The 22,711-nt window shown below is 39.8% G+C and overlaps 1 protein-coding gene and 1 long non-coding RNA gene across 2 annotated transcripts in view; one reads left to right on the top strand and one right to left on the bottom strand.

Annotated features, from left to right (window-relative positions):
- The window catches only part of HMCN1 (hemicentin 1), a gene marked incomplete at its 5' end in the record, with an annotated part of 236,014 nt that overhangs the window by 75,847 nt on the left and 137,456 nt on the right, over positions 1-22,711 (bottom strand). Inside the window, 11 exons of the mRNA XM_081947388.1 lie at positions 191-394; positions 4,514-4,664; positions 5,860-6,005; positions 7,649-7,762; positions 8,653-8,826; positions 10,062-10,253; positions 11,055-11,141; positions 12,000-12,113; positions 15,489-15,656; positions 16,861-17,142; positions 22,112-22,273. Coding sequence (XP_081803514.1) covers positions 191-394; positions 4,514-4,664; positions 5,860-6,005; positions 7,649-7,762; positions 8,653-8,826; positions 10,062-10,253; positions 11,055-11,141; positions 12,000-12,113; positions 15,489-15,656; positions 16,861-17,142; positions 22,112-22,273 — 1,794 coding nt within the window. The remainder of the gene's footprint in view (positions 1-190; positions 395-4,513; positions 4,665-5,859; positions 6,006-7,648; positions 7,763-8,652; positions 8,827-10,061; positions 10,254-11,054; positions 11,142-11,999; positions 12,114-15,488; positions 15,657-16,860; positions 17,143-22,111; positions 22,274-22,711) is intronic.
- On the top strand, positions 9,346-22,282 carry LOC309389252. The gene is made up of 3 exons (XR_014174917.1): positions 9,346-9,499; positions 9,586-9,736; positions 22,151-22,282. It is a non-coding gene; the product is annotated as an uncharacterized lncRNA (long non-coding RNA).

Genomic DNA, 22,711 nt, shown 5'->3' with positions numbered 1-22,711 from the left:
GAATGGAGAATATTTCATTCTTACTTTAAAATAAAATATTTATTGCAAGGGTTGTGTGGGTCAGAGCTACTTTGTTTGCAGTGTGCATTTTGGGCAGGCTAACATTCAAGTGTATGTGGGGAAAAATCCCAAAGGATAAAAAAGGAAGTATTTTATTATATTCATAAATATTAATCTGCTTAATACAGACCTGGAAGTATCAGTAGTTTATCATTGGAACTCAATGGAAAATCCTCTTTATACCATGTAAGTACTGGAGGCGGCACAGCATTAGTTTCACAGTATAAAGACAGAGGATTGTTTAAAATCACATCTTTGGCTCTTCCTCTTTGACTTCTACTAAGCACATTTCCATCTTCCCAGAATCCAAATGGTTTTCGAAAACTAGGAGGAACTGTAATATATATATAGGTCTCAGATTAAAAATGAAGAATAAGTATAAGGCTTTTCCAACCTTCATCACAAGAAGTATTAACAAATTTAGTCATTCTGCACCCTCTCAAGTTACAAACATTTATCCCTTCATCCCATGTACCATCTCTTATCTATAACAAATCCATAAAGTTATCATTCTTTCAGTCCTATTATCAGTAGAAAGTCCATAGCCAAAAGTAACAACATATCATATTTTAACCTTGATCAAATAAACCAACTTTGCTTTTTTTGTGTCTACTTCTTACATTCTTACTCTTTAATTTATTCAAATATTGTTGTAGGATTTTATTTCTCTTTATTTTTTTTCTTTGCTTATTGCACAGAGCTCTTCAAGGCTTTAACAGACCTTTTTTATAAATCCAGTAAGAAAAAAAAATATCTAGTGACTCTTTTGGTTTGTCTGTTACATTTCTCTTTTAAATTTTAAAACCTCTGCCATTTTTCTTTTGTAGTCAACAATGAACTACTGAAACAATATTTTCTAAATTATTCTCTTGGCCTTCAGTTAGAATCCTTCTAGAATCAAAATCTAATTTACCCTTTTATTTTTTATGTCAGATTCTTTAAATTCTTAATCTTATGATTAATATTTTCCTTTATTCAGAATTAAAGGCAGACCCACCTGGCATTTTCAAACTTCAATATGATTGTCTTCAATAGCATAGAAATAGTTAAGGAGAAATTTCCAAAAATGAGGTTTGCAAACTTTAAAAATCTCTGCTGTGGAGTCGACAGGAAGTTCTCCAGCTGGACAGACATGAGGGGTGTGGGCTTTTAAGAGTCTCACATGAACCCTGTCTGACAAACCATCTCCAAGATTCTTTTGAATCAGAACCCCCACTGGAGGCAGGGGTGAAGAAGGGCAGCATCTCATCGGACCCTGAGGGAAGCACAGATCCCTCATGGGTTAGAGATTTGCCTATGAATCAGAGTTGGGGTGGCAACCATCAACATGACTGACAAGATGCTGGCTTTTTTCCAAGCAAATGGAACAGGAGGGCAGTGGAAGAGATGAAAGGACTGGGTAAGAAAATTTATCTAACCCACAACTATAAATCAAACCTGGAAAAGGCAAAGAAATTTTGAGAACATAAATATTGATGGTCAGATCGGGACTTCCTTTCTCCAAAAGAAAAGGAAAAAAGGAAGGCAGAGGGTTGTAATACCAGCCCCCCCCCCTGAAGCTCTTTGTTTGTAACGCTTTCGGACAGAAGTATAGAAAGCAGAGAAGTGACAAACCCACACAATTATAAACTCTAAATCTGGTTTTGGATCCCGAAGAGTTTACTTTTACTTTGTTAGAATTCCTCCCAGTGAATATAAACAAGAAAAAAGCATGTCTTCTTACTGATAATGGATAACTTAACCTTGACTGTGTAGGAAGTTTTAATTAACCAACTGCCATAAATTAGAAGGAGGCAAAAAACTCTTGGCTGATTACAAACTTGCTACAAGTGATTTATTTTGAGCAGTTATTAAAGGAAATAATAAAACATCACACTCAAGAACTGGGAAATACTAAGGTTTCTTTTTTCTTCTCCTCTCTCTTCTTTTTTTTTCTCTCTTCTGCAAAAGATTAAGATGGCATCAGCTTCTCTTCTGGTTTCAAATTACTTGGATTAACTAAATTTAAGGTGGACTGGAATTTTTGAAATAAGACTTGTATAACTAGCTGCAATCTTGGAAATGGATATTGGGGAAGAACAAAAGACTAAAATGGCTCCCATTGAGTTTCTCCATAGCAGTTGAAGTAGATAAACTTAAGATGGATTAGAACTCTGAAACAAGAATTTTATAACTAACTATAACTTTGGGGCTGGACATCATGGAAAGCTGGGAATTAGAAGAACTACGTGAAAATATTAAAAAATGTGCATAAATCAGTAAAATCATTAAAATCAAGCCTTAATGGAGTGCTGAACCCAGGGAAGTAGATCTAAATAAGAATTTAAAGAAGAAGGGGGGCAAGGCAACGATGGAGGAGAAACAGAGGGAAATAAAAAGCAGACAAGAAACTCCATCAGCCTTGGCAGCGGTATAGGGAAAACAGTAAAAAGAGGAGGTGTCCCAACAAAAGGGAATAAAAAGCAGACAAATGTGGTTTTGAAGATTCTTAGTGGTATAAGGAAAATTGAACTGAAGACTGTGCCCCAACAAAGAGAAAAATAAAATATGCTTGTGAGGGTGGCTGGGGGGAAATTGATGGTAGTGGTGGTGTTAAAATAAAGAAAAAGGAGAAGACAGGAATACAGAAATGGGACAAAAGACTTGCTAGGAAAAAATCAGATACCTAGATATGGGGAAATATAAAGCAAGGTAAGGGTTTTATCCCTAAATATGATAATAAAAAGGAGTTGCTAACTGGTTGAACATAAGAAGATAACAAAAAAGCCTAAAATATATGGAATATGGATAAATATGAAACTGATATGGGGAGGTTGTAAAGCAGAGGTTTTGTTTTTCACTCTTATACATGATAATTAAATTAATTAAAATGAGCTGCGAATTGACTGAAAATGACAACAGAAGGATAACTAAACATGGTTAAAATATATGAAACATGGATATACGCAGAACTTTTAAAATGATGAATAAAGTGAGATGTTTACTGCTTGTCATTTTACATAATAGATTGGGAGAATTGTAATGAACATTGAACAGTGAAGTTTGTCATTTATAGACAATTTAAGGGTGATCTAGCCCAAGATATGGAAAAATGGAGAGGGAACATGGAATATATCTACAATGGAAAATTACTGATATTTAAAGACATAACCACAATTTGTAGGCATGTAAGGATGAATAATTATATAAAGATAATGATGAGAATATCTGGCAACTATAACCAGGTCTACATCTCAACCAAAATTAGGTTGGGTGCTGGGGTTAAAAGTACAATGACTACATATGTATACTTTTTTGTTCTATTTTTTGTCTAAGAGAGAAGGAGAATGTATGTTAAAATTAAATATGTATATCGAAAAGGAACTATAAATACCATCAACATAAAATGGAGCTTGCTCAGGAGCTGAAATACACCAGGTAAATGAGATGAAGAGTGGGAAGAAAAAGAGAGAGGTAAGGGAAGAGGAGAAAAATAGGAGGGCAAGGAGGGGGGAAGAGGAGGAGAGAAATGAGGAGCGGAAAGGGGGGAGATAAGGAGGAGGAGAGAGGAAGGGGAAGTAGAGTAGGGAAGGATGACAGGGGGATGAAAGGAGGGGGGAGGGAGAGGAGAGAGAGGGAGAAGAAAGTGATGGTTAAGGACAAATATGGTGTATGGAGAGCAGAAGAGCTAATAATTGTGTTTCGGGAATTGATGGTAAGACGAGTTGATGTAGACAATTGATAATACAAAACGATGCTGGCTATGTAATAGTATATATGTGATTATATGTTATGAAAATGAAAAAATGAAAAATTCTACTAAAAAAAATCTCTGCTGCAATTGCAAGCAAGATAGCTAATCCTTTTCTTCCTCAGTGCTCAAATCCATGAAAAACTAGTGTCCTATAGTTTCCAGAGAGTCACTCTCCAGAGCCCATGTCCTTTTCCCATCCTCTCCTTATCCAAAAACTTTCCATGGAACCAATCTATTCACCAGTTCCTTGGTTTTTGTTGAAGTCATCAACTCCGCTTTAGCAGAGACATCTTCATTTCACCATATGTCACCCAAAAGTCCAAAATAACTTGGATCCACATTTAGTCATTGTGATGACTGGCACATTAAAACAGTTGGAAAGTTATTCTTGAACACACTTCTCAAACTCAACTCCCTAAGAAATCATACTGCATGTGATTCATGCTACCAATATCTCAAGGCAGATTAACAATACATTTGATATTCTCACAAATTTTACTATGGGTAAATTTGGGAGACAACAGGCCCAACAAAATGACAGTATGTTCAATTGCACCTTAAAAGCAATTTTCCCCCAAAGTATCATGTTAGCAATCCATTTTACTAACTAATGGTATAAGTAACTATTTATAAATTTATAGTAACTACACAGAAGTTGTGATTATCAGGTTGGAGAAGACTGATCTCTATAAATATACCAATGAATAGTCAAAGCAATACCTTGTATACTGACATCAAACTCCAACTCATCCTCGCCAGCTATGTTTGAAGCAACACAACTGTATCGGCCAGTGTCAGATATCTGAGTTGCCTTAATTTGAAGGATGCGTCCACCATCTTGGATTGTTAGATGATCATCTGATGTAATAGGCTGTGAGGGAATTATCCAAAAGGATACCTGAGCATTTTTTTACATGTACAAATAAAGTGTACATAGATATGCATAGTTCATGGCCAATTAAGCCAAACTCTGCAATGCATTGTGGCCTCTCTGCTTTGGCAAGAGATTTGAACCCCCTCCCCACCCCCCAAATCAAATTCTATTTTATAATTATAAAGCAGGATCAGATATGAAATATCTATTTCTGACCACTTGGAACCTTCTTCTGAGACATGTTTGAAACAGATCAATTTCCCTTATTTTATTGTAGTATTACAGAGAAAAGGGTACATCTGACTGGTAAGCTACACAAGGATTACAAGTTATGCAATATATATAGATTTATGGTTCTTTTTTTCTATTGCGTCCATTCCATAATTGAGAACATTGCTAAGTTATACATTTTGACTGATTAGCAAGTTAAAAATATTTAAGAACATAAAATATAAAGACATTTGTATTATAGTTTCCTTTACTTTGTCAAAAGAATTAACACTAATATCCCTATTAATTTACTTGTTATTCATAGTTATTCTAACAATTATCAAAGGGCAAGTTTTGAAAAAAAATTACATTACTTATTTCTAAAAAAATATTACTTTTATTTATTTATTCAATGTCTGTAACTGCCCAAAGTCACCTGTTTGAGATGAATGAATGAATGAATGAATGAATGAATCAGACATGTTCTCTTGTTAGTTTCAATAAAATATTGTCAGCCAAAAATAATATTCCACATACCAAAAGATTCAAGGAGAGCAAAAATATGAAAAGTGTACTAACTAGGTAATAAATAATATGAAAAATACTTTGCAAGTATTAAAATGCTGATATGGAAGTGCAAAAAAAGAAAAAGAAATTCAAAATTGGAAAGAATTGCATTTCCTAACTGAAATTGACAAAAGCAATCCAAAATTGCAAGTGACAAAGCAGAATGCAATGGATTCTTCAACATCCTGCAATTCTAAAACTGTGTTATGGATTATTGTGTAACCCCACGACAAGACAGATGGCAAATACATTTAACAAATAATAATAACTGCTGAAAGAGAACAGGACTTCCCATAGTTTTGAAACATTGTGTTTTGGAAAAATTGATGAAAGGAAGAAGAGACATTGCTATAAAGAAGTTTCCTGGTTTCTCTAAAACAAATATTTGCTGTAAGAAATTAACTTTATGACTGGCCTGTCTATCCTTGTACCATCTGATGCCAGCAGCAGGAATTGCATGGACTTCACATTCCAGGGTAAGACTGTTGTTCACTCTGATCTTCACCTCTTTAGGGGACAAGCCTAATCCTAATAAATCACCTCTATTTATCGTAGGAGGAACTGCCAAAAAAAGATAAATATAAAAATAAAGCCACCAAACTGAAATGAGATTTTTACTTTTGACACTCACAATGTTGTCGGAAAAAAGGCATATGTAAGTTGTAGTACATAAGCAATGGTTGACCTGCTTTTTAGGCCTAATCACATCAGCAATCACTTATTAAGTCACACATCTAAGTAGCATTTGTTGGTTAGTTACACACAATAATTCACAAAATAGACAGAAATGTAAGTAGACCTGTAAAGTCTTCACTGGGCAACATAAACTGAAGGATGGATGATGATATGGTATCATTTATTTCTAAGCAAACTTGCAACTTACACAAGAGGATGAGAATTGATAGAAGATTACAATCACATATAATAAACAAGAGTTACATTATCTGGTGACATTTGGGAGTTCTTTATTTTTAAATAAATTATAATTGTAAAACTACTAAAATGAATAAATAAACCAATACTAATGTGAGGTTTTCTGTGCTGCCTTCATTATTTATGAGCGAGGTGGTAATCTATACTCTTTATTACTCAATTTTGCTAGATTTCCACCATCCCCAAGCTGAGTGGGTGTGTGCTAAAAGTGGGAGCTCAGCAACCTCTGGATAAATCCCTAAAAGGCAAAAAATTGAAATGAATCATGATACAGTCTCTAGGAGTATTTGCCTTTAAAATCTGTACCAATTAGAATACTTACCTAATTGTCTGAATGATGCTCTTTCTCCTTGCTAAAATATTGTCTAGGAATGACTCAAGACAGCTGTAATCCTTTAACAACTAATAATACTGCACTCAACAATACTTGATTTTTCTAATATTATCTTTAATTTAAATGTTATCTAACTGAACATTATGTCCCTATATTTATTCAATGCGGCTAATTAACACTTAATATTGGAAAGGGATCCTGTAGTTCAATATTCTTTAAACATTAGCTGTAATGCTAATCTTTTGCATCCTCTTTTAAAGCATCAAGTGGCACACAGGTTTAATATATTATTATTATGGTTCATCGCACAGTCAGCCAGATGTTTAGGTTGAATTGGCATTCTGTCCACCAATCAAGTCCTTCCCAAGGATCTGTGAATATTGTCCTGAGATATGGAGTATTCCTGCCATTTCAAGCAGCCATTATCCTGTCTACAAATCAGACAGTGGCTTTTCGTGTTTGTCTTGATTTACCTCAGCTAGGAAATCTGTTACTATGGGGAGGGATTTATAATTTCAGGAAACTGGCCTTTCAAATATAGCCTCTTTTATCCAGCTTTTCATAGCAGAGCATTCATAGCCTTGGGGGGGGGGGGGGGGATAACATGGCTAACAAGAATGCTTACTCCTCATCCCGCTGAAAATTCTCAACAGTAACCCCAATTACTGTGAATAAATAAATGTGTTTTTTTTAAAAAAAAAATGTGTAGCCTTACAGCCACTTTCCTTAGTTATTCAAAGACTCTTATATGGAATGAAACATCTAATTTGTCTTTACCATTATGATATAAATGCAACAAAACAAACAATGGAATGTACATATGGTATATACTTAGAAATAAGCAATTAAGGTAGAAGTTGTATAAAATATAAAGAGATGGTAGAGAATCAAACAATGCATTATAAATTTCAGCAAGAAACAATGCTTTAAAACTTACTATAAACTTTCACCTCATAATGTTTTAATGTTTCCCCTGCTTCATTTGTAGCTATACAAGTATATCTACCAGTATTGTCCTCCTGGGCATTCAGAATCTGTAAAGTTCGACCACCTACAGAAAAGGGTAAAAGTCACGTTACATTTTCCCCAATTCCCTTTGTTTATTTTCTTCTGAATTGAGCAGGAACTGTATGAATTTAAGCATTGTCCCATTGAAAGAAAGAACGACAATTATTCTGATTTCAGAACACGTTAAAACTGGAGTTTAGGAAAGAACTCTAGAAAGAAGCAGAAATAAAATGCCTTTTCAAATTCTAGTGCTGGATCATCAGTATTCTAATTATGCCAAAAACTGAAAGAAGTTGAAAGGCCCATCCAAGTTACGTATTCCTTGTTCCCTGCCTGTGATATGCAAGTGAACTCTGTCACTTCACACAGAAAAGTAAGTTTTTCAAGCCACTGTTACTCTGGTTAATAGTAGGAGACAAAACCTAAGATCTGGTACATTATTAAGTTCCACAAGGGGGAAGCCAAAATATGCAAATTTATTCCCAGCAATCATAATAATTGTAATAGTCAATCTCTACTCAGTCATCTTCAGAAAGTATATCAAAGCTTATTTATAAATGCAAAAAAAAAATGGGATAGAATTTCTTTCTTTCTTTCTCTTTCTTTCATTCATTCATTCATTTAATTTCTATAGCAATAGCAATAGCAATAGGACTTAGACTTATATACTGCTTCATCGTGTTCTACAGTCCTCTCTAAGCAGTTTACAGACTCAGCATATTGCTGTCAACAATCTGGGTCCTCATTTTACCGAGCTTGGAAGGATGGAAGGCTGAGTCAATCCTGAGTTGGTCAGAGTCAAACTTCTGTCAGAGAGAAGTGAGATAGCCTGCAATACTGCATTCTAACAACTGCACCATCACAACTCTATAGCCACCCATTTCAATCCAACTGATTCCAAATTTATTTTAATAGAGGCATTCAAATAATTACCTGGCAAAACCCGGATGTTCTTATTTGACTCTATGGGAGCTCCATCTTTCAACCAGGTGATTGTGGCTGGTGGATATGAATAAGCCTCACAAACTAAGGAGGTTGGGTTATTTAAGATAACCGTGGCTTCTTCTGCACCTCCGTCATTATTTGCACCCACAATGGATGGAGACACTGAGCAAGTTCGGGGGAAAAAAGAGCATTGTTTTAAAATAATCCTGATAATTGTGAGTATCATTTGTACTTTTAAAGGAACTACTTATGGGGAAAATATCTGGCCATCCGATATACCTGCATCTTAATCCAAGGGAACAGATTGAGCAAATTAAGAGCCGAAATACATATGACACTTGTTTCCCAGAGACTGAGCTTCATGTAGAAGCACTGCTTTCATTCAAACCACCGAAGCACTGATATTGCACTCAAACTAAAAAGACAATCCAGCTTGAAGCCTCAGACTCAATTTGATCATCAGAAAACATTTTTTCCTTATTTTATTTTTAAAAAGTAATTTTTTAGGTTTATAATTCTTATTCTTTTTTTTATACGTTCATTTGAAACGGTGAAGATGGGGCTTTTTTTTACAAGTTCATTGATGGAACAATCTAACAATGACTTTTTAAAACAAGCTCCCTGATAGCATAGTGAACTGTCTATGCCAAATGAGAGGGGAATTTTTTTGGAGTTTATTTATTTTCTTTTTTCAGAAGTCCGGTTTTTAAAAAAAAAACAAGATTCCATCAATCAAGGAATATAAGAAACACAATCCAGATAGATTATTACATTATCACTATCACTGAAGTGAAGGAGGAAATTGAAAGGAAGAGGACTATTTTACACAGGAGAGGTAAGCAGCTGAGAATCTTTTGGTGGGGGGCATTTTAGGTGCTTGGAAGAGATTTAAGTAAGACATTTGTTTCTTCATTTTTGTAGAGGGAGAGAGACAATATCATATGAAATACTATATATCTGTGTGTACAAAATTTTGGGAAGATTCTTGGAAGTTGCATATAATCCCTAAGCCTTCAGTGACTTGGAGACAGCACTTTTGGTACTTGCCAAAGTGATAGCATTCACACCAGTGGTGGGTTTCAATTTATTTTACTACTGGTTCGCTCGTGCGCGTGCAAATGGGCAGGTGGGCAGAAGTGTCCGGGAAGGTGGGTGGAGCCTCCTGCTGCTGCCACTACCGGTTTGCCCAATCCAGGGCAAACCAGCAGAATCCCACCTCTGTTTCACACTACTTCCCTCTTCCAATGTCTTAGCACCAACCCTCCAAAGTTTTATCAACAACTTTGCAAATTCAGATATATATATGTATATACATTATATATATTTTTCCAATCCGGGCAGATCTATCTACTTCAAGGATCCTCAAACACTTCCATTTATTACTCAATAAATCTTACCAAGTACATTAACACTGAAGCTTTTTCTTTTATCTCCAGCCGTATTGGAGGCAACACAGGTATATCTCCCTGTGTCAGCAACTTGAGCATTTGTAATTTGAAAAAAACGTCCGGTAGACATTAACTGATGGCCATCATCCTGTAGAAACGTTTGCCCATCTTTTAGCCAAGTGATCTCTGGAATAGGATTCCCTTTTTGAGGAAAAAATACAAATATTAACAATTGAATTGTGAAAATTGAGGTGGCCCTTTAAAATTTTCTTCTTTGTTAGGTCTTTAAAAGTAAAGCATGAGCAGGTGGGCGGGAAAGATTGAATTGGTGTGGGGGCAAGCATGCACTTGTGATAGCGCACACACACACAATTGTGGCACGCCATAAGAAAAAGGTTAGCTATCACTGTTACAATATTAAACTTAGGGAAATAATGTTAATATGAAGCGTAAAAGATGTGGCAAAAGAGGAACGATGTTGCACAGAGATGTTTGTACCCAGACGACACACTGCTTAAGGAAAGATTGAATGTTTATTTTTGTAATTAAAAAATAATAAAACTCTATTAAAAAAAAAGAAAACCCAACATGATATTCTATCTCAGTGGAAACCAGAAGGCAATATATGATACTTTTTGGTGATGTATAGGTGTATATATGTGCACGCACTATATATAAATCATAAATACATGCTTGTTGCCAAGTGTATGAATTTTGATCATGTGACAAGAATAAGGAGACAGTTGTAAGCGTGAGAATTGGTTGTAAGTCATTTTTAAGTGCTATCATAAATTTTTAGTTAAACAAATGGACATAAGTTGAGGTCTATCTGTAGTAGCACCACCCAGAAGAGAGGGGGGAGAGAGGGGGGAGGAAGGGAGGGGGGAAGGGGAGAGCGAGAGAATGAATGAATATGAATGTTTACTTCCTTAATATCATAGCTATTGATCGGCTTTATGCTGCAGCCAAATCAGCTCTAACCAAGAATCACCAGAAGCTTACCTGTGACTTCACATGTCAGCATAATGCCATGCCCTTCTTTTACTTTTATATCTTCCAGTTTATTTTCTCCTACAATGCTTGGAGGTACTTTTACATTGTCAAAACAAACAAAGAAAAGAATTGTGTAAGAATACAGGAATACAAAAGGGTTGTATATTTATTTGCATTCATCATCACAAAATATGTTTTCCATTTTCAGGAGCCATGTCTTCAATATATATTTGTATGGATGTTGTGTTGTGGTGGGCATGTGAGAATGTCATGAAAAATCATAAAAGTATGTGAAACCTGGAGCACATTCATTTAAAATATTGAGGCTGAAGTCAGATGAGACTTTTTAGATAGTTTCAGATGAAACAAAGGGGCATAATTTACATATGCTTTTCCTTGTTGTCTTGGTTCCTAGAATGAATAGTATTGCTTCTTCCTTTGAAAAAGTCGCAAAAGTAACTATTAAAACCAAGACACTTATATATTCTTAGTTGATCTAAGATCCTGCAAGTCTATTTCTTTTTCTTTCTTTCTTTTGCTGCAAGAATAACATGGCTGCTTCTATGGAATTAAATTTTACTATTTTCCAGATTGGATGGTATAAAATGCAGTGGAATTACAATATTATGTCCATTATATTATCAAATAAGATTGTGTGGGGCACTAGTTTTTTTAAAAATAATAGTTATTAAAATTTGAAGAATTTGCTGGGAGGAAGGAAGGAAAAAACATAACTACTTTCTCCTGTTTTTGATATTATCATTTTCCAAGGCACATAAAACATCCTTCTGTTTTACACTGGAACAAGTGCCAACTTATATTATCCAATTAAGAAAGCTACCCATTGCCTATATTATTTTTTCAGTCATCTCTTCAATTTCTAAACGCATGGACTATAGAGTAAACTAGGAAGAAAAATCCGACACTTTTTAAAGATAGTTTTGATATACTCACCTAAAACTGAAAGTTCAAAGTTTTTCCTGACTTCTCCTGCAATGTTAGTTACTACACAGATATAATGACCTGCATCGTCCATTTTCACCTGCATCAGACGTAACATCCTGCCACCTAACAGAAGAGCCGTAAAGCTTGCATATTATAATAAAATCTAATTCTCAATTTTGAGTTGTTAGTATAGAACTAGAACAAAATGAAAGTTCAAAATAATTGGCAGCCTACTGAAATCTCAGTCTTCTGTGGAATATACAGTTGTCTAAGTGACAATGATCATTTTAAACACTTCACTCTTAGTATATGCCTCAGCTCAAGGATATTCAGCAACATCTCCACAATGGTGGATTGCAGGTGGTACTCCCCGGTACACGCGTACCGGAGCCAGCCTGGAGCACCGGATACCGTTCCAGTATGGTGTTCCAGAGGTCCCACCCGCCCGCCCTCGCTCCTTACCCTCCTTTTAGGTCTTCAGCACTTCCGCGCATGCGCACAGGGCGTACAGCACCTGTGTGATGCTCCGCTGAGCAACTGGAGCATCACGGAGGCTCAGGGAAGTGCCAAGATGCATGCGCGCGCTGCACCCATCCACATGGATGCTGGCAAGCCCGTTCCAACCGTACTGGTTGGAATGGGATTTGAAACACACCACTGCATCTCCAATACATATGTATGAAAGCTAAAAGTGAATATTAGTAAGAGTTTACTATTGGAATTTATTATGATGATCATGCTATTAAGGAAGCATGTTTCTTCATTATCATTATGGGCAATATATGCCAAATAACATTCCCCCCCAAAAAAACTCCCTTTAAACAAAACAAAACAAACAAACAAACAAACTAGCAGTGGTTCAGTGCTACAGTGGTTCATTGTGACATCCTTCCATCTTCTGAAAAGTAACTGAGCTTTGTAAATAATTTATATGGACTCGGTAGAAACAAAGCTGGTTTGCAAGGACAGAACTACATGGAAACATAGTTGAGAATATTACAAATTAGATCTAGTCAGAATTTTTTTTTTCCTCTTCTGTTTTTAATTTCTTTGATCATCTCTACTTTGGGGAGTTTGGGGGAAGGGAGCTTGCTTATTTTTGCTTTATATAATGTTGCTTACCCAAAAGAGGATTTATGATCATTATATATGTTTTAAAGGAAAATTCATTTTATAGTAGTCTAGGCTTTTATTTTTTGAGATTGTTGACTCTGTGCTTGTAAATCAATCTGTGAAAGTATCCAGAACTGCCTGAGTCTACATTATTAAATGAAGTTCTGCTTTGTGAGCAAGGCGGTTGCATTTAAAATATCATCATCCCTTCTTAAGAGAAGGCATGGGCCCAGCCTCCTTAAAGAAAAAGTAATGTTTCCAGCCCTCAGGAAACTTCCAAAATCATAACAATCATAAGCCAATAGCTAATATTTCCTTCCTGAGCATGCTGCCGAAATGTGTTGTACCAGACTAATATGGTTCCTCTGAATGAGAACTATTTTCTCATTTGGAATCATTTCTGCATTTTAGGCCTAGTTTCATCAGAGATTTGCCCTAGAATAACTAATTCATATGATTTAAGACTGCTTTTTTAGTCACTTCTGTTTAGGGAGGAAGATTATATATTAAAAATGTATAAATGCATTATTTTTATGTGTCAGGCATGAAATATTTTGCCTTTTAAGAGAAAACTCCAAATACTATGATGATCAAGTTATGCATTTTGGGAAAAACCTAAAGACTGCCTTCAGTCTACAAGTACAGTATATGCAGTGGTGGGATTCAAATAATTTAACAACAGGTTCTTTGCCCTAATGATTACTTCCAACAACCAGTTCACCAAACTACTCAGAAAGTTAACAACCCGTTCTCCCAAAGTGGTGTGAACTGGCTGAATCCCACCAATGAGTATATGTCAATGTATAGGCCATACTGATTAGGTATTGCCATGTTCTGGGTTGTTGGTTGTTGGTTTATTGTTTTGTTTTGTTTTTCAATCTTCCCAAATCAAATCTGTGTAGTATTAACCAAACCGGATCCTGCTTAGTATTTTTCCAAAATCAGCCAAGCTCATTTCGGTGATGCCACATGTATTGGTATTATGTCACTGAAAATTAAACAAAATTTGCAGTAAAGCAGCAAGATGGGCCCATTATCCAAAAATGTATTTCTTTTAGCCTCTCAATAATTTGGAGAAATATGGAATTGAGATATGACTAAGAAATAATCATTTACACCAGTAATGGTATCCTCTTATCTTCATTACCGGTTCGGTAGCAGGAGATCCATGATGACATCTGTGTGGGTGGGTTGGTGGAGACTTATGCCACCGCCACTACTGGTTTGACCAAACCGTTGCAAACGGGCAGAATCCCACCTCTGATTTACACAATAGTAACCAAGTGAAACCATGATCTAAGATTTAAATAGTTCTCAGCATCATATTCGAATGCTCTCCGCAACAACAAAAGAATTCTTTGCAGAGAGACAATAAGGCAATCATGCCTGAATAGCTTAAGAGAGTAATATTTTACATGCAGAGTAATTACTTCCTTTAACATTGTAACTGATACCACATATTAAATCCTAAATATTTCAATTTGAAGTAGGTGGATAAGCCATATATTAGTTTTAACAGAGTCTTTCCATGTGATTGTTTTATCAAGCATACTATAGAACAGGGACGTGCGGTCAGGGGAGGCAGGGGAGGCAGAGCCTCACCTCTCATCATGAAATAATGATATATAATAATAATATCCATGAGGGAGTTTCATATATATAAGAGGAAGAGGAGGGAGGAGGAGGAGCATGCGTGGGGTGGTGCCAGCTGGGCAACCGGCGGAGGCAGGAGGGTTCTCGGAAGCGCCAATAACCTTCCTGCCTCCGCTATACTTTGCGCGCTCCTCGCGACTGCAATAGACGTCCAGAAGTGGCAGGGGCTTGATGACATCGCCGCAGCTGCCATGCGCGGACGGACGGAGGTAGCCAGAGTGGCGCTGAGGCAGTTCGGCGGATGAGCGACCGAGGATCAGGCTGCCTGATCCTCCATCGCTCGCTCGCTCGCTCTTTTGTCCGCCCGGACCCCTTGGCGCCACTCTGGTTACCTCCGTCTGGCCACGCCCAGCAGCGACGTCGGCGACGTCATCAAGACGAAGTGGCTTGGAGGCAAAGTGCTTTTCAGTGCTTTTCTGTGCGTCTGGCGTTTAGGTAGATAGCCGGATGTCCTAAACGCCAGACGCACAGAAAAGCACTGAAAAGCAGCTGCTGTTGGGGATCGTGGAGTGCGAGCTGGTGGAGCGCGCTCAGGAAGGCGGGGAATGGGATCACGTGTGCTGGAGGATGAGGCAGCCTCAGCCTCCAGCACACGTGGTCCCATTACCCACCTTCCTGATGACGTCACCAGCCTCACCAGCCATAAACCTCACCGCACGTCACTGCTATAGAATATTTCCTCTGGTTAATCATAAAAATAACATCATTTCACTTTAATATGCTCCCTCTTACCTGATAGGATTCTCACAGAGTTACTTAAAGAGACTGGCTGTCCATTCTTTAACCACATTATTGATGGATGGGGAATTCCTGAAGATTCACAAATCAGGGTGACAGGGCTTTTCTCCACAGCACTGACATTTTCTGGCTGCACCAGATTACCCATAATTCTTGGGGGGACTACCAAAAAAGTGTAGCAGATTAAACATTATTCAGTGATGAAGGAAGGTCAGCTACATTTATTTAAAAGAATTTAGAAACAATCATATGCAACACTGAGGTTCTTCTATTACAATGTTCTCCCTCCCTCTTTCTGACTTAAAAAAAACTATAATTTCTTTTTTAGTGGTAATGCGGACTTCTTGACATAAAGAAATTGGAATTTAGTGGACTAAATTCCTTCTAAACTCTTGCTGTAGAGATCTCTTAATTGATCTCCACAATGTTGCAATTTATACATCAAGTGTCTTTTTGCTGTTGAAATAATTAAGCAGCCCTAAGTCAAACTCTGAACAAATTACTAGTTAGGGTTGAGAAAACCATTTTTTTTTGTTATTTGGAAAAAAATGCACTTTCTATCTCTTGTGCCTCAATAAGTTGAATAATTTAATTAAAGACTCTATTATAATTCTGCACACAGTGGCTTATCTGATGAGAATTGAAACCTATGTGCAGAATTGCAGTTCTTTTCTGTATTAGTATTAATTTTATCTGCTCCTTCAATCATTCTCATAAAGCAAGAGGCAAAATCAATTGTTGTGCAATACTTTAGCATGCCTAGCATAGGTAACAGAATATTGTGTTACCTATACACAGTATAAGCTTCTCCAATGTTATGGCATTACTTATTGGGTTGATTCATTGCTAATGCTTTTGTTTTTAAGCAACAAAATGATCCAACTACTTTACTCAGGAGCTGAAAGAGCTTATGAAAGTTTACATTCACTATTTCACAAAACCCTGTATTTTTGCTAGGTTTTAAACAAGGTCAGAGGTTTTTTGAATTAGATTAAAAAACTTTCTCTTAAAATGTATCAAGAAAATGGTGTGACAAAAGGACAAACACAACAAAGTGAAAATAATAAAAGTATGTTCTCTTACATATTGCTTTAGTTACTATGTTTTGTAAGCCACCCAGATTGGGTGTCTTGAACATTGAGATGGGTGGAATAATAAATAAATAAAGCTATACTTTTTTCTTTTCTGTTGTCTTCATAGTGCATATATTTATAACTACATATTAATCCATAGCTGCTGCTTTTGTGCTACTTAAGACTAAATCAAATTATACAGCTATTCCACGGGTAGCAGAACAGTCCATTGCTTTCTTAATCTGGGCATGCACCTTTGTGTATTTTTTCTTACACAGATTTCCTTTACTTACCATGAACACTTAGGTCATATTTCTTGTCGGTCAGTCCTGCCACATTCACAGCCACACATAGATAGCGACCAGTGTCCGACACTTGTGCACTTTTAAGTCGAAGACCATGCCCTTCCTTTAGTATTTCAACTCGTCTTTCATTGGCTAACAGTTGACCATCTTTCATCCAGGTGACAGTTGGTTGTGGAATGCCATCCGCTCGGCATTCAAGTGAAATATCGTTCCCTTGAGTTACGATGACATCCGATTGTATATTCACATTGTCCAGAATAGTTGGACGAACTGTTCAAAGAAACATTTCAGGTTCAACACTTTAGCTCCAAACTCTATGAGACACAGCAATTAGTGAACAGAATTCCTGGCTGCATTTATTTTTGTTGACCAAGAATCTAATAATTCAATTTCAATTTCAATTTATTTGTGCTTCTAGACCGCCCCCTCTCCCAGAAGGGACTCGGGGCGGTGTACAGTCCATAGAGAATATCACAAAAATACAATAAAAAATTAAATATGTACAGTTTGGAGGAGGTTAAAATGCAATTAAAAGAACTGTACAAAGCTATAAATATAATTTTTTTAAAATCCCTAAAACAGACACAACAGATTAAAAAACCCTAAAATAACCAGATAATAATACATTTGCCAGGAGGGACAGTTGTAATTATGCCAGGCCTGCTAATCGGAACAGGTGAGTCTTCAATTTTTGCCGGAAGGAGCGGAGGTCAGAAGTGGTTCTAATGTTGGGGGGGAGGTCATTCCAGAGGGTTGGGCCCATCACAGAGAAGGCCCTACTCCTTGGTGTCGCCCGTTGGCATTGCCTAGTGGACGGCACCAGGAGAAGTCGCTCCCTGTGTGAGCGAATTGGCCGCAGGGATGTATGTGGGAGGATGCGATCCCGCAAGTAACTAGGTCCCGTGCCATGGAGCGCTTTAAAGATGGTAATCAGCACCTTGAAACGCACCCGAAAAACCACAGGTAGCCAGTGCAGCTCGCGCAGGAGAGGTGTTACGTGGGAGTACCTCGTACTCCCCATCACAGCCCGCACGGCTGCGTTCTGAACCAACTGCAGTCTCCGGGCGCGTCCCAAGGGCAGCCCCATGTAGAGAGCATTGCAGTAATCCAGGCGGGACGTCACCAGCGCATGAGTGACCGTGCGTAGGGCATCCCGGTCCAGTAGGGGGCGCAATTGGCGCACCAGGCGAACCTGGTGGAACGCCCCCCTCGCCACGGCTGCCACATGGTCATCCATTGACAGCCGGGCATCAAGGAGGACGCCCAAATTGCGCGCCCGTTCCACAGGGGGCAATTGTTCGCCCCCGATGGCCAGCGATGGAATCAGCTGGCTGAACCGAGGTGCCGGTAGCCACAGCCACTCGGTCTTGGAGGGGTTGAGTTTAAGTCTGTTGTCCCCCATCCAGACCCCGACGGCTTCCAAGCACCGGGACATCACTTCAAAAGCCTCGTTGGGGTGGTTTGGGGTTGAAATATACAGCTGAGTATCATCAGCGTAGAGGTGATACTCAACCCCAAAACCACGGATGATCTCACCCAGCGGCTTCACATATGTGTTGAACAGGAGAGGCGAGAGGACCGACCCCTGTGGCACTCCACAAGTGAGTGGCCTCGGGGTCGACCTCTGTCCCCCTGTCAACACACATTGCCTCCGGTCGGAGAGGTAGGAGCCGAACCACCACAAAACGGTACCTCCGACTCCTATCCCCTCCAACCGGAGCAATAGGATACCATGGTCGATGGTATCAAAAGCCGCCGAGAGGTCTAATAGGACCAGGATAGAGGAACAACCTCTATCTCTGGCCCTCCAGAGATCATCGACCAACGCGACCAAGGCTGTCTCTGTGCTGTGCCCGGGTCGGAAGCCGGACTGGCGTGAGTCTAGATACTCGGATTCGTCAAGGTGTTGTGGAAACTGCTGCGCCACCACATTCTCGACAACCTTCGCTAAAAACGGAAGGTTGGAGACTGGACGATAGTTAGCTAGCTCCATTGGGTCGAGTGCAGGCCTCTTAAGTAAGGGTCTCACCACCGCCTCCTTCAAGGCGGCTGGTAAGGATCCCTCACCCAATGAGGCATTCACCAGGCCCAGAAGCCAGCCTCGGGTCACCTCCCAAGATGCCAATACCAACCAGGAGGGACACGGGTCCATTAAACATGTGGTGGGTCGCAGCCGTCCACGCAACCTATCCAAATCCTCGGGGGCAACAGAATCAAACTCCTCCCAGGATGGTCTCACAAGACTCGCTGTTGGCGGCCCGTCCGGTCCACTGAGGGGGGCCCATCCGCTCCGGATCTGAGCGACTTTATCCTGCAGATATTCCCCAAACTCCTCTGCTCTGCCCTGCAAGGGTGCCCCTTGCGTCCTCTGTGACAAGAGGGAGCGGGTCACCCTAAACAGGGCGGCAGGGCAGTTATCCGCGGACGCAATAAGAGCAGCGCAATATCTACGTTTGGCCGCCCTTAATGCCACAAGGTAGGTCCGTAAATAGGCTCTTACCTGTGTTCGATCAGATTCGAAGCGTGAGGACATCCACCTGCTCTCTAGACGTCTCCTATGGCGCTTCATCACCCTCAGCTCCTCGGTATACCAAGGAGCCCGGGTGGGTCGCTGCCGCAGGAGAGGTCGCAAAGGCGCAACCCGGTCCAAGGCCCCAGCCGCCGCCCTATTCCAGGCGGCCGCTAGGTCCTCCGACCGAGCGCGGGTCAGGGCTACAGGTAATGGCCCAAGCTCCATCTGGAACCTATCCGGCTCCATCAGGTGCTTGGGGCGGTACCAGCTTGGACCATCTGGTCCCGCCTCCTCGCGGTGGGGGGTAGCGCCAGGGAAGTCCAGCCGGAGACATGAGTGATCCGACCATGACAGGGGTGTAACAACAAAGTCCCCTATACCCAGATCACTCGTCCACTGCTCAGATACAAAAACAAGGTCCAATGTGTGGCCGCCTTCGTGTGTGGGGCCCTGAATTAACTGGGTCAGGCCCATGGCTGTCATGGAAGCCATGAATTCCCGAGCCACCTCAGACGCTGCTCCCGTCGACGGCAGGTTGAAATCCCCCATAACCACAAGCCTGGGGATCTCAACCGCCGTCTCCGAGATCAGCTCGAGGAGCTCGGGCAGGGCCGCTGATGTATAGCGAGGAGCCAAGTATACAATCAGCAAACCCAACTGCCTCCCTGGGCCCCATTTCACACCAAGGGACTCACACCCGGATATCTGAGGAACAGTGAACTCCCTCGGCTCTAGACCTTCCCGTATAACTACCGCCACCCCACCACCCTTACCCAGGGCCCGAGGCTGATGGAATGCGCGGAAACCTGGTGGGCACATTTCCACGAGGGGTAAACCACCCTCGTGGCCCAACCAGGTCTCCGTTATCCCCGCAAGGTCCAGCTCCCCCTCAGAGATCAGCTCATTAATGAGGGGAGCCTTGTTGGTTACGGACCTTGCATTGCAAAGCATCAGCCGTAGGCCCGGGCTCTGTAGTTCCTGGCCACCTAGGTTGCGGGGGTTGGTACAAACGACCGGGCGTAGCCAACAGCCACGGTCTCCCAACCGACCTTGTAATCTTCTTTTGTCTTTTGTTCTATTGAGAGTCTTGAGGGAGCATATGTGCAAATGGCACCATTGCCTCAGTAGACCTTAAAGATCATGGAAAGTTTGTTTGTTTGTTTGTTTGTTTATTTGGATTTATATGCCGCCCTTCTCCAAAAGGACTCAGGGCGGCGTACAACATTAAAAAAACACACATCCCAAAAGTTAAAAAGAATTAAATACATATCCAAAAAACAAACCGAATTTAAAAGACAATACATTTAAAATAAGTTAAAATTAACAGGCCAGGCCGGCTTGCTGGAAAAGCCAACTTTTTAGGGCGAGTCGGAAGGACCGGAGGTCAGGGATTATGCGAAGCTCCAGGGGCAGCTCATTCCAGAGGGAAGGCGCTCCCACAGAGAAGGCTCTCCTCCTAGGGGTCACCAGCCGACACTGTCCGGCCGACGGCACCCTGAGGAGGCCAACTCTGTGGGATCGTACTGGACGGTGGGAGGCTACTGGTGGCAGTAGGTGGTCTCACAGGTACCCTGGGCCTAAGCCATGGAGCGCTTTAAAGGTCATAATTAATACCTTGAATCACACCCAGAAAACAACCGGCAACCAGTGCAGGCCGCCTAAAAGGGGTGTAACATGGGAGCACCTAGGTACCCCCATGACAACCCGCGCGGCTGCATTCTGGACCAGCTGAAGCCTCCGGGTGCTCTTCAAGGGCAGCCCCATGTAGAGAGCATTGCAGTAGTCCAGGCGAGTTCCTCAGGAAATACCCAATGTTCATCAGGTGCCATCCAATGTCCTTGGAAGACCTCCAAGGGAGGTGAATAACTATTTCTTTACCTTTTTACTGTTTTTGTACTTTGTTATGTTACCTAGAATGTGCCAGTCCTTTTGGGTGATGAAGTAGACAATGTAGCAAATATATAAATATGAGTCAAAGTGTGTTCAGGATTCCCTCTTGCTTTGAGCGGCCCCTCCCTATTCAGCTGAATAAATGTGTAAAGCTTATCGAGGCAAATACATGGACTTTATTTCTACTGAGCCACACCTGAAACCGGAAAATCCCTTTTGAAAAAATCCAGCTCTTTAGAAGTAGGATGGAGGGTGCATTTGTATTTTAACAGTAAGGTTAACTCAAATCAAACTCATGTCCTGGTGACTACATGGGCACCTCTTTAGCATCTCAGCAATGATATAGTTGTTGCCACAGTCATCTTCCTGTTGTCACTCTTCTACTTCTGAGACTTTCTTTTTACAAATTACCAGTCTGGTTGTTCTGCCCTGAAAGTTAATGGTGGCTGTTCTTCTGAGCATTAATCAATTCCTAGCCAGCTAGGTTTAGAAGGCCAGCAGGGTAGTAAGATGCCATCACCAAGAGGGATATCTCTATTGGGGACATAAGCATTACAAAGTCCAAATCTAGTTTCTATGTTTCTGTTAAAAGCAACACCAAAAATATGTGTGTACTTGCACTGTGCCTGCATAGTCCCCATCTCAAAACTAATATTGGGTTCAGGAGCATCACAGTATCAGGAAAATGCTTTTAAAAATCCCTCCAACTGCTATTAGAAGAAAATGAGTAACCCAGTTATTGCTTTCCTGTGACATGTTTCATTTGTTCCAAAGCTCATTTGTGAAGGTCTTATATAGTATTCGTTTCCAAACTGAGAAACGTTGCCAGCGACTTACCATATACTAACAACTTATATTCTTTCTTTGTTATTCCAGCTACATTTGAAGCTATGCATGTATAGGAGGCTGAATCTGAATTTTCAGCAACAGAAATTTGAAGTTGTCTTCCTCCAGATAAGATTCTGACTCTCCCTGAAGGATGAACTAGCAGTGGAGAACCTACAAAAGAAATACTCTCAAATAAAAATAAATAAATATAAAATATGTGTACACATTATTCAGAGTCTCTGAAACCAGATATGCATTATTTGGATAATCAATTTAGTTGAATAACTCAAGGCATAAATTAACTTCAACTTCATGCACAAACAGTTATCGTGTTCCTCTCTTTGTACAGTTGAAAAGCAATAAAAGGCACACTTAATCAGAGCTTCCTATTATGTCTGAACTGGGAAATTGGATTAATCCCAATTGTTAGTTTATCTATGAAAATGAGCTGTAGCTTCACTGTTTTTATTACATTTATGTACCATTTCCCAACATCTCAAAACAATTTAAACTAAAGCAAACTATAGTTTCCTAGTTAGATATGACACACTAAGCTATGTTAAAACTAATTTAAGTTTAGCATCTCATCTGAACCAGTCCAACGCTGTA

This window comes from Natrix helvetica (assembly GCF_964273705.1).
Source record: "Natrix helvetica genome assembly, chromosome: 3".
In the NCBI taxonomy this organism is placed as follows: Eukaryota; Metazoa; Chordata; class Lepidosauria; order Squamata; family Natricidae; genus Natrix; species Natrix helvetica.
The sequence above is the reverse complement of the archived record's forward strand: the minus strand, read 5'-3'. Positions and strand labels throughout refer to the sequence as shown.